At 35.8% G+C, this 12,737-nt stretch overlaps 1 protein-coding gene across 4 annotated transcripts in view; it reads left to right on the top strand.

The window, feature by feature from the left end:
- Positions 1 to 8,901, top strand: part of SMAD4 (SMAD family member 4) — a 59,948-nt gene extending 51,047 nt beyond the window's left edge. For 2 of the 4 annotated variants that reach the window (XM_060122091.1, XM_060122090.1), the window contains exons 11-12: positions 755 to 893; positions 2,382 to 8,901. In XM_060122091.1, coding sequence (XP_059978074.1) covers positions 755 to 893; positions 2,382 to 2,593 — 351 coding nt within the window. In that variant the 3' untranslated portion in view covers positions 2,594 to 8,901. Of the gene's footprint in view, positions 1 to 754; positions 894 to 1,427; positions 1,541 to 2,381 lie in introns of all 4 variants that reach the window. The other 2 variants (XR_009534944.1, XM_060122092.1) reach the window with 2 other exon arrangements.
- The last annotated feature ends 3,836 nt before the right edge of the window (positions 8,902 to 12,737 follow it).

Raw genomic sequence — 12,737 nt, 5'->3', positions numbered from 1 at the left:
CATTCCCATTTTATAGATAAGAAAATTGAGGCCTCAGAGAGGTTAAGAAATTTAACCCATGTAGGTAGCAGGTATCAGTGATAGGATTCAAAGCTAAGCTTTTTTTTTTTTATCACGAGCATACAGAAAGTAATGAGAAACTAGTTAATGAAATCCTATGTATCTATCACTGAGATTCAGTAGTTGTTAAGATTTTACATTTACTTGATCTATTCTTTTTCCTCTGTTTCTAAAGTATTTTAAAACAAGTCCTAAATATCATGTTATTTTGCTCCTATGGATTAAAGTGTGCATCTCTGAGAAATGTAGTTGTTTTCTTATATAGTGACAGTGCCTTTTATTCACTCCTCCAAATAGAATGATAAAGAAAAGAAGTTGGCCATATGATCTAGGCCATCGATTCAGCCTAAAGAAAACTCTCAGCAATTTGGTTATGAAAGGGAGGGATGATTTCTTAACTGTTCATTTTACACAGTGGTGTGGTTTTTCACAAGGACAATAATGGCTGCCCCACACTGAACTCTAGATAAAGGATACAGAGAGCTGTGGCAGCCAAAGCTGTCCTCATAGTGAAATGTGCCTCTTGGTGAGCTTCAAGCCACCTTTCCTAAGAACTACATATACATAAAAAATTAAAATTTTGAATTCTTTAATTCTGAGAGCTGAATTAAGCTATGAGTTTTATGCATTGGTTTTTGATGTATGGAATATTTTCTGCTGGACTCATGGCATGAGACTTATACTTTTTTTTAAGGTCTTTGATTTGCGTCAGTGTCATCGTCAGATGCAACAACAGGCAGCTACTGCACAAGCTGCAGCAGCTGCCCAGGCAGCAGCCGTGGCAGGAAACATCCCTGGCCCCGGATCAGTAGGTGGAATAGCCCCAGCTATCAGTAAGTATACTTTTGATTTTTTTTTTTTTAAAGTGCAATAGTTGGCGTTTTATCTTGATTGACTCAGTTGATTAGTTAATTTAAGCAATAATAGAAATTAAAGTTCTTTTTACTGGGATAACATTTTTGAATTTGTAAACAAAAAAAAGAAAACTGTTATTCTGTAATAGTTGCCCTTTGTCTAGGACCCTGTGTTCATTCTTTTTGTATCAAAAAAGGGAGTATGGGATAAAGGAGAAAGGGGGTTATTATATTATATTGATCAGTCTCCCCTTTTTTTTGCTGATGCTCTTAATTCTTGCCTCACCAGCCAGGGTGGGTTGAGATCACCGACATGCTTTGCTTTATTCTAGAAGGAAAGCATATTTCAGTTTCAGAGTTAGGCACCTCTCCAGTTTTTTCTTAAGTATGCTAAGCATGGAGAGAAAACTAAGTGAGGGTGGTATTTTGGTAACTTGTAGACTTTTTTTTAATTTTAGGGTAAAATTGAACTGTGTGCCAGGTTTCACACTGATGGGGAATTTTTTACTGCAGAGTTAAACTCCTGACTATAGACTTTTATGATGGAAACACGTGGCACCCATCTTCCACGTCTGAAGGCATAACTAGTGATTCATTCAACCCCTGTTCTTAACCTCTTCAGTGTGGTAAGCAAATCACACTGGCTAAGAAAACTGCAGTGGCCCTGCAGGTTTCTCTACAGTACATAACAAATTCCTCCCATTAGTTGCATTGTAATATTGATGAATGCAGATTGACTATATGACTGTATGTTCTGGAAAATTAGATGCAGAGTCTCCGTTGTGACTTATGTTCAGGAGTTTACAATTTAGAGGTAGATAAGGCATACTCATTTAGAAAACTTTATTTTTTAAAAGATTTGGGCATCTAAACCATTAATTTGCTAGTTTTGATGTTATAAACATGCTTTTACTAAAGAATCCAGATCTATTATTAAATTTTTCATTCTCATCTACTGCTCCCTGTTGAGTAATTACGTATTATCTCTGTTACATTGTGAAACTGAGAGACAGACATCATCTGGATCATCCAAGAAGTCTTAGTGGAACCAGGACTGTTAACTGTCTCATTATTAGTTATGTCTTACTCTGAACTAGACTGTTTAGACAGACAGTAAGGTTCTTAGAACCAACCTGTAGACATGCACTACCTCTTAAAAACAAGTTGTTTTTTATTCCTTCACCTCCACTTCTAAAGAGAAAAACAGGTGGGGTGTTGGTGGATTGTGGTAATTCATAATTGATGGTAGCTAGAGGACCCATGTGGAATGTAGGTGGTCTTTACCAAAAGTTTTCAGTCCCTGTTGATAAAGTATAGATCTACACTTACTTTTTGGCACCTTGACAGAGAAGTTATATGCTGGGGAGAATAAAGTAAAGAAAGCTAATCACCTTATTAATGTAAGATTTAGGGAGGATGGGAAGAGATCAGCTGTCCCTCTGACGTCATCTAAATCTTTTCTGTTAGGTTTGTCAGCTGCTGCTGGAATCGGTGTTGATGACCTTCGTCGTTTATGCATACTCAGGATGAGTTTTGTGAAAGGCTGGGGGCCTGATTACCCAAGACAGAGCATCAAGGAAACACCTTGCTGGATTGAGATTCACTTACACCGGGCCCTCCAGCTCCTAGATGAAGTACTTCACACCATGCCTATTGCCGACCCACAGCCTTTAGACTGAGGTCTTTTAACTTAATGTTGGGGCCCTTAACATTATCAGGATGGTGGACTATAAAATGCAATCCTGTTTATAATCTGAAGATATATTTCACTTTTGTTCTGCTTTATCTTTTCATAAGGGGTTGAAAAATGTGTTTGCTGCCTTGCTCCTAGCAGACAGAAACTGGATTAAAACAATTTTTTTTTTTCCTATTTAGAACTTTTCAGGCATGGCTCAGAGCTTGAAGATCAGGAAAAACACATTCTTATTAAATCTTCACCAGTTATGTATGAAGGAATCATTCCAATGCTGGAAAATTTAGCCCTTTAAAATGTTTTAGAGCCTTTTATATGCAGAACATTGATATGTGTGTTATTCTACAGAATAAATTCAATATTGCTGATTTTAAAGGCAGAGAAGTTCTCAAAGTTAATTCACCTATATTATCTTGTGTGTGAGTTGTTACTGTTGAACATACTTTACTCCAAAATATTGTGCCATGCGGGTGAGTTAATTTTACCAAGAGCAACTTTACTCTGTGTTTAAAAAAGAAGATAGTAATGTATTATAACCTTTTATGCAAATGTTTTTTTCAAGTTAAACTAGTGAAGATGATTTCAATTCAGATTGTCTTGCGACTTCAATTTTCTTTTGCCAAGGCAAAACACTAATCTCTGTATATTGAGAATTCCTTAAAATTACCAAAGGAATATCATTTAAAATTACATTTGTTATCTTTGTTGGATAACTATTTATCATGAAATCTACTTTAGCCCTGTTAAACAGTAGATGTATTCTATATTTCTAGGCACAGGGTTGGTTACTAAGAAGCCTAGAGGAGGAATTTCTTTCCTTCATTAACATAGGGAAAGGTTTTGTATTTTTAAAAACACTAAAAGCAGTGTCACTCCATCTAATATCTTAACCATTCTGCAAAGGTGGCAGTGCTTAAACTAAATAATGAATATTTTGGGAATTGCTAAATTCTGTGTTAAATAGTGCAGAATAAGGGAAACATTACCGTTCATAATAGGTAGTTTGGATATTTTTGTACTTGATTTGATGTGTGACTTTTTTTTCGTATACTGTTTAAGTCATGTATGTTATGACATTGTTTAAAATTCAGTTTTTGTATCTTGGGGCAAGACTGCAAACTTTTTTATACCTTTTGGTTATTCTAAGCCCTTTGCCATCAATGATCATATCAATTGGCAGTGACTTTGTATAGAGAATTTAAGTAGAAAAGTTGCAAATGTATTGACTGTACCACAGATACAATATGTATGCTTTTTACTTAGCTAGTAGCATAAATAAAACTGAATCTCAACATGCAAAGTTGAATTCTAGGTTTGATTTTTAAGTTTTTTTTCTTTTGCACTTTTGAGTCCAACCTTAGTGGCGAGACACCTTCTACTAAGTGACAGACAAACAGCCAGTACTATTGGGCAGCTTTGGTTTTTTTCTCCCACTCTACCAGGACTTCCCTATGGACATTATGTATCAAGTGTAGGGTTGGTTATTTTTTTAACTTTTATTTTACTGTAGCAAAACTAGGCCTGATTGTCTATAAGATAAGTAGGTTGTCTACAGGATAAATAGTGTGAAATAAATCAAGGATTATCTTTCAGATGTTTTTGCTTTCTTCATGGAGGGCCTTTCTAAGTGTAATAAGATTATTTCAGGTGTGTTACAAGTTTGAGACATGAGAAACACTTAATGCATGATAGTCATCCTTATATCAACTTAAATCAACAAATCTTCTTCTTTGCTTAGCTCTTCTTAGTAAGACCATCCTAGAAACCACTGAGTTTGCTTATTGCTGTGATTTAAACATATCTTGATCCAAGCTACTTGTATTTTGTTTTTTAAAATAACATTTCTACCAACTCATTTATACTCTTGAGTACTTACAGATACTTCTGTTAAAGACCTAATCTTAATCTGTAAAGTTTGGTGATTTTACGTTTTATTGGCAGATTTTTTAAAAGGTATCTTCATTCTCTAGAAATTTTTACTTAGGTCTGTTTTATTGTGAATGAAGAATAGGAGCAAGAGGGGAGAGAGTTTTAGAATAACAGATTTTAAAAATCGAGGATGTTAGATTAGAACCACAAGCATGCTATGATATAATCCATTGCCTCCTATTCTACTTTAAAGAAGGTTTACATGTTTAATCATCTAGGGAAAGTATTGTGGAAAATATTTGCTAAGTAGTCTGTCTTTCAGGCCAAGCCACCCACTTTGGTTTCCTTTTGCAAAGAGCCATAAAAATACGACAAGTACATAGAAGTACTTCTAGTTATTAATTGCTTTATACTTGTGCCTAGGTTCAGTCACATGCTTTTGAGAAAACATCTAGTATGTTATAATCAGTTATTTCTGAGGGCTTATAGTTGTTGAACAGTATTTACGTTTCTTAGAGGTAGTCATCTTTGATGAGTAAGACTAAAAGAATCACAGTGTTTAAGATTTTATGGCTATTTTAAGAGTAGAATAGTGTCCACAGTTCTTGGAATCTGATTGCTCTGAGTATATGGTTCTGGGTGTGTTTTCTCTAGCTAGTTCATATCTCAGAGACTCTCAGAATATTGAATTTCAGTGGAAGCTGAGAGAGAGATGAACCAGGTTTGTACCTTTATAATCAATCCAGTATGAGGCCCATTCCACTTTTGTCTAGTGCCTTTCAGTGCATTATCAAAGGGAAATCCTTAAATCCAAAATGGTGTTGCCTTTATTTTCCAGGGAGTAGATTCTTTTGTGGGATATAGTCTGTCATTTTTTATAGTATACTACCCCTGGTATACAAAGATAATGATAATAAATCACTGCCGTATAACCTTGTTTTTCTAGAAGCATGGCTCGTTTGTATTGACCTAATAGGCAAATAGGTTGCCTGTCCCATTCCTCCTGTAAACATTGTAGGTTTACAGGTTGAGTGACCTGGCTTAGGGATAACCATACTCAGAATACCCAAATAAAATGAACACATATGAGCTGTGTTGTATTTCAAAGTTAAAAATCCACTTTCGTGTGGAAGGGTGTAGTGTAGAGAGGGGGTATTTGTAATAGAACATTGAAGGCAAAATAAAATGTCCTGTCTTCCAGATGATAAATATCTTATTTCGAAAGTTTATTGCAGTTGTCTTTTTGACCATGCCCATCTGAAGAAGGGAAATTTTACATGTTCCATGGTGCTCCTTAAGTATATGTGGAGGTTAAAGAATATATGGTGAAGTATTTCGATTCCTGGTTTGGTGGTAACTAGTTAGTAGTTACTAGCTATTATGCAAAATCAGATTAGTTCAGAACCTCTTTGAGAGCCTTTTGAAAGAAGAAGTTTTATTCTCAGTAAGGCAGAATAATCCTTTTTGTTGATAGTTTCTATAGGTTGCTCCCTCCATCATTGAGTCATTTTGCTGGCATTTAATAATAGCAGATTGGGAAAATGGTGAATTTTAGGTTACTGGGGTAAATGAGTATATGAAAGCAATTACCTGTATGTAAAGTCAGTTAACAACTCTTTTGTGGATGGGGTTTGGCTAAGACTAGCAGATAGAAAAAATGCTTTTTTTTTTTCCTTCCTAAAGGCAGAACCCATTGTTGCGGATAGCTATCTGTAAATAATCACCTAAGTCCTCCTTTGCAAGATTATTGAAGATGGGGTATGAGAATCTTGTGTGCAACCTTTCTATTTTTTCCTCACAACTAGATAATTTCTTTTCTCCTAAGATATATCAGGAAGGATGTAAAAAGTTAGTGGCCTTATTCATAGCATCCTCAGGCCCAGCCTTGTCTGTAAGCACTTGTCCCAGTGTTGCTAGGTTGTTTATCTTATTTATCTGGTATCACTGTGGAATGGAATTTTCTGCATAATCCAAACTTGCCTTATTTAAACAGTAAAACTTTTTTTACTTTGGCTATTTTTTTGGGTGGAGTTATTTGATATGTATATTAGAGAACATACTAGATACAGTGTTTCTTTTGTGCCTCCTGTCTTGTAGACTTTAGAGGCTGCTAAGACATGTGGGACTGTTTTACCTGCACTAAATGGTCGCAGACTCCTATGGTTTGGAATGTTTGTTTTGGTATACTCCCCCCGCCCCTTTAATGACAGCAACCACTTCCTGTGTGTTACTAGTATACCTCCCCTTAGTTCCTTCTTCCCTTTCTGATTCATTTTCCCGACTGGGCAAGGAAGCCAGATAACCATACTTATTAGAACTTTCTTTAAAACACCAGGGCAAACTGGGACAGGACCCAAGGAAGTTTTCCTGTAAAGTATTGAAAAGAACTTCACTGCTTTGGCATTTGATATCAGTTTGACTGCTTAGTGTGCTTCCTGATTCTTGCTGAGTTTCAGGTAGTTCAGATAGAGAGAAATGAGTCATATTCATAATTTTCCCCTTTGAACGGTTTAGTTGCTTCCACTTGAATGCTGCTCAAACAAATACTGGGGTTACAAGGGTTGGTTACTAAGTTAGCATCAATAGCCAGAGGCAATACCATTACCTAGAGGACACCAGCAAAAAGAAAAAGAACAGCAAAAAAAATAAAAACCTTGGAAAATGAGGGGGTCATTTTGTTTTGTTTTGGTGTCCCCTTTTTGAGTCCTATCTTCTGGCCTTCCTCTTCTACAGATATTTTTGACCTTTAGGTGCCTTTATGAGAATTGAGGGTCTGATATCCTGCCCCAAGGAGTAGCTAAAGTGATTGCTGATGCTTTCAGGGATTTTAACATCAGACTTGAATGAGTGAATGAACCTTTTTTTCTTTTCCTTTCATCATCTTTTTTTTTTTTTTTTAAATGTAGGAAGAACTAAGGAGAAAACTCTAGTGAAGACAATCATTTCTCTCTATTGATGCGGATAATTTTCAGCTTATTTCAGATGCTTTCTCAATAGGTCTCAGAACTAGTGTTCTTGTTCAACCTGAAACTAGTAGTGGCTCTGGGCTGGGGCCAGACAGTTGCACTCTCTAGTTTGCGCTCTGCCACTAATTTGATGTATGACCTTGGGCAAGTCATTTACCTTCTTTGGGCCTCAGTTGCCTCATCTGTAAAATGAGGGAGTTGGACTAGATGAGTTCTTCCAGCTCTGAAGTTTAAGTGACCTTGCCTACCTTGCAGCAGTTTTTGATTTCTTCCTTACCTTTGGTCTGCTGTCTGAGGGGGCTTTTTACTTATTTCCACATTATTCAAATGAGACTAGGCTTGATATTTTATTACTGTTCTGTGGACAAGAAGTTACATAATATGTCCTTAAAACTTAAATTCAACCAAAGGCCTAGCACCGCCTTGGGGGCTGCAATAAATACTTAAAAAAAAAAAATGGAGAAAAGCCTTTATCTTATTTTCCCATCATCTCTATTCAAGGTGTATTAAGGCTTTTTTTGGAGTCATGATATTCTACCTTTTGGGTTGGTATGTGTGTGACACCATCCTCTTAAGTACTGTGTGCTGGTAATTTTTTCTTTAAAATGGATTGAAAACTTACTGTAAATGCCTAATGGTTATTAGAGGTCATTGCTTTGGGTCTTTGGTTTCTTAACTCTTCTATTCTGAAAACAGGGAAATTCCCTTGAACTGTGTCAATTAAAATGGTTTATATGACTCAAGAAATTAATACCAGTGGATGATTATTCACTTTATTTTTGGCTCTTTTTAGGTCCATTTTGATTAGAAGACTTTTGGCTGGAGCATTCCTTTCAGAGTTCTCTTCCAGCCTATCCTTGGATGAGTATAATTAATGGACTTGGCTTTTTCAAGGACCTTGAGAACCTTCCTTGGGGGGTGGGTCAAGGGTAGGGGATTGGGGAGTCCTGGTAGAGGCCAGCTCTGTGGTAGCTGGAAAGGAAGGAATGAAACCAGCTGCTGTTGCTGTGGCTGCTTGTCATTGATAGAAGGACTCATGGGTTTGGATTGGTTAAAAGGCCAAACATAGAGTCAGCAAACTTCTTCCAAGTTGGGTTCTGGCCGATGCCTTGGACATGTGATTTAAGGGAAAAGTGTGAAAGCTCCTGGATGATGAAAACCTGGTGAGCTGCAGAACCATTTGGAGGAGGTGACTAGGGGTTGGGAACAGATTTGGTGATAGTACTTCCCAACTCTGTCTCCTTCTCTGAAGTCAGAGGAATGCAGCTATGCCAAAACTCACAGAAGAGCCACATTTAACCTCTGCTTTTGGGAAAACTGGTTAGCTAAGGCTGGTAGTTCCTTTGTGGCTTTTTGTATACTTTTGCCTGGTTGAAGTCTGTGGCTAAAAAATAGTTGAACCTTTCCTGAGAACTCTGTAACAAAGTATGTTTTTGATTAAAAGAGAAAGCCAATTAAATCATTATGTGCTCATTCTTTTTCTTAAAGCCTGTGGATGTTTTAGATCTAGAAAGAATTTCTAATCACGTAGCGAATTCTCAGACTTGAGGACATTTTCCTTCATTGCTTTGTGACAATTGAAATGGGAACTACAGCATTTCAAATATGACCATGGGAGAACAGTCCCCATTCTTATCTCATTTCTAAAAGGAGAGAGTGGAATGATGGTGGTTGAAGAGGTGGGTACTAGGGAATTATGAGAACCAAGATGCTTAAAGGAGAGACAGAAATTGGAAATTGGAGACTGACCCTATCATTGCCCATCTAAGGATAAAGAAAGCTATTCCCCCCTAGCTGCCTCCTTTATGAAATGAGGGGTCAGTGTGGGGCAGGGGGTGGTCAGGTAAGGTTTTTCTTTGGCAATGGCTTGTAAAAAAAAAAAAAAAAATCACGACCAAATCAGAATTTTCTTTCTGGTCTTGCTGATGTGAGTTCCAGAGACATTTATCAGGCCGAGAGACTCATTCTCGCCTGACCTAAAATTTACAGTATTTTAAGCTGAACTTGGAGAGGGTTGTTGATTGGCATGCTGTTGAGGGGAAAAAAACGAAACACAAAAAGCATTCCTTTGTGGAACTCTTCAGGAGTAAGGGCAGTTTTGTGTATTCTTCATCTCTCTCTGCCCTCTGCTTTTGACCCTTGATTCTTTGTGCTTTATTCCATCTTCTGCCTTATCACAGCTCCCACAAATGACAACCTGAAAAGTCCCAACTCCTCTTCAAACCCTTCTCACCCTGTCTTCTCACTGTGATAAATTGTAGTGCCCTTTACCCTCAGCCCCTTCTGTTCTAAAAGAACAATTCTTTTAGTTCTGGCCCTACTTTGGGGATGGCATCTACTTCTTTATTTTGATGTAGTCCTTTTGGGCCAGACAGATGGACAGGATGGGTTCAGGGAATTTGTCACCAGCAGACCTACCCTAAAAGAATGATGCTTAAAGGAGTTTCTCTAAACAGAAAGGAAATGATAAAAGAAGAAAGGTAATATCAAGAAGAAATTAAAAATATGGTAAGCAAAATAATATATATGGTAAGCAAAAATATGTGTTAATACATAAATCTCATCTTGAGTTTTCTAAATTATGTTTGCTAGTTGAAGCAAAAATTGCAACACTACCTAAGGTGATTCTAAATGTATACAGAGTAAATATTTAAAACTATGAAAAAGCTAACCAAAGAGATAAACTCAGAAATACTATAGATAAATCAAAATGGAATTCTAAAACATGTTCAGTAACTCACAATGAGGCAGGGCAGAAAAGAAAACAAGCAAAAAAACAGAACAGAGAAAATGTTTTTAAAAATGTCAGACTTACTATCTAACATATTAATGATTATATTAAATGTAAATGGTTTAAATATACTAATTAAAAGACAGATATTGGTAGACTGTATTAAGAAACATGACCCAACTATATACTGTCTACAAGAAACTTCAAATATAACAATATAGACAATCTGAAAGAAAAAGGTTTATAGGAAAATATATATTAGGTAAACAGTCAAAGAAAAGCAAGATTGGCTATGTTAGTATCAGATAAAGTAGATTTAAGAGCAAAGAAAAATGCCAGAGATAGAGAGGGACAGTATGTAATGATAAAGAGTTAATTCGTCAAGACACAGTTAATCCTAAGTGTGTATACACCAAGCAACAGAGCAAAAAATGGGAAGCAAAAAATGATAGAATTGAATGGAGAAATATATCCACAACCATAGTTGGGGACTTCAACATAGCTTTTTAAACAGTTGATAGAATAGTTAAAATCATCAAGGATATAGAAGAACTCAACACCACCATCAACCAATATGATCTAACTGACATTTATAGAACAAGTCATCCAAAAACAGCAAAATACTGTGCTTTTCAAGTGCAAACAGAACATATACTAAGATAGACTCAAAACTTAATGAATTTAAAAGAATTGAAATCATATAAAGTGTTCTCCAACCACAGTGGAATCAAACAAGAAATCAGTAATAGATAACAGGAAAATCTCCAAGCACTTAGAAACTAAACAGTATATTTCTAAACCATGGGTTAAAGAGGAAGTCTCAAGGGAAATTTTTAAAAAATACACTGAACTGAATGAGAAATGAAAACATCAACATCTGTGGGATTCAGTTAAAGCAGCGCTGAAAGGGAAATTTATAGCACTAAATGCAAACATTAGAGAAAAAGAAAAAAATCTCAAATCAGTACTTTAAAGCTTCCACTTCAAACACTTAGAAAAACCCAAAGCAAGCAGAAGGAAGGAAATAAATTTGGAGCAGAAATCAGTACAATTGAAACAAAACCAACAGAGAAAATCAATGAAACAAAGAACAGGTTCTTTGGAAAGATCAGTAATATCAACAAACCACTACCAAGACTGACAGAAAAAGACAAGACACAAATTACCAATATGGGGAATAAAATGGGATATCACTACAGCCACTATAGACATCAAAAGGATAAGAAGGGAATACTACAGATAACTTTACACACATAAATTTGACAGATGAAATTGACCAATTTGTTGAAAAACACAAATTACCAGAACTCACCCAACATGAAATCGATTATTTAATAGCCTTATAGCTATTAAGGAAATGGAAATAATTTTAAAATCCCTGAAAAGAAATCTCCAGTCCCCAGATGGTTTCACTGAAGATTCTACCAAAGAAGAGTTAATACCAATTACACAATATTATCCAGAAAATAGAAGAGAATGCTTCCCCATTCATTTTATGAAGCTAGTATTACCCTGATACAAAACCAGATGAAGATGATACCAAAAAAAAAACCAGACCAATATCCCTCATGAATATATATGCAAAAATCCTTAACAAAATATTAGCAAATAGAATTCAGCAACATACAAAAAATTATACACCATGACCAAATGGAGTTTATTTTAGGAATGCCAGCCTGGTTCAGTATTTGAAAATCAATCTAACTACCACATTATCAGGCTAAAGAAGAAAAATATCTCAACATCCTACACCCATTCATGATAAAAACTCAGAAAATAGGAACAGAGGGGAAATTCCTCATTTTAATAAAGCACATCTACAAAAAAACCTACAGCTAACATAATACTAAATGGTGAGAAACTAAATACTTTCCACCTAGGATTGGGAACAAATCAAGGATGTCTACTCTCACAACTCTTATTCAGCACAGTGCTGAAAGTTTTAGCCAGTGTAATAAAGCAAGAAAAGGAAATAAAAGGCATACAGATTGGGAAGGAAGAAGTAAAACAATCCCTATTTGTAGATGACATGATTGTCTACGTAGAAATTCCCAAGGAATGTATTTAAAAACTAGAACTAATAAGTGAGTCTACTGAGGTCACTGAATACTAGATTTACGTACAAAAGTCAACGGTAGTTTTATCATAAGCAGTGACCATGTGGATGCTGAAATTAAAATACAATACTGTTTACAATCACTTGAAAAAGAAAGGTGTAATCTAACAAAACATGTATAGGACTTGTATGCTGAAAACTACAAATGCTGATGAAATAAATTGAAAAACGTCTAAATGGAGGAACATGCTGTGTGTTCATGGATTGGAACACTCAATAGAGTAAATATGTCAATTCTCCCTAGATTGATATACAGGTTTAATGCAGTTCCTGTCAAAATCCCAGCAAGATTTTTTCTCGTAGATATAGGTAAGATTATTCTAAAATGCACATGGAAAGGCAAACCAGAAGGTAAGACAATTTTGATAAAAGAATAAAGTAGGAAGAGTTAGTTTACTCAAATTCAAGACATTATAAATATAGTGTATGTGTGTGTGTATACTGAATG

Source organism: Lagenorhynchus albirostris, chromosome 14, assembly GCF_949774975.1.
Source record: "Lagenorhynchus albirostris chromosome 14, mLagAlb1.1, whole genome shotgun sequence".
Taxonomy (NCBI): domain Eukaryota; kingdom Metazoa; phylum Chordata; class Mammalia; order Artiodactyla; family Delphinidae; genus Lagenorhynchus; species Lagenorhynchus albirostris.
The sequence above is the reverse complement of the archived record's forward strand: the minus strand, read 5'-3'. Positions and strand labels throughout refer to the sequence as shown.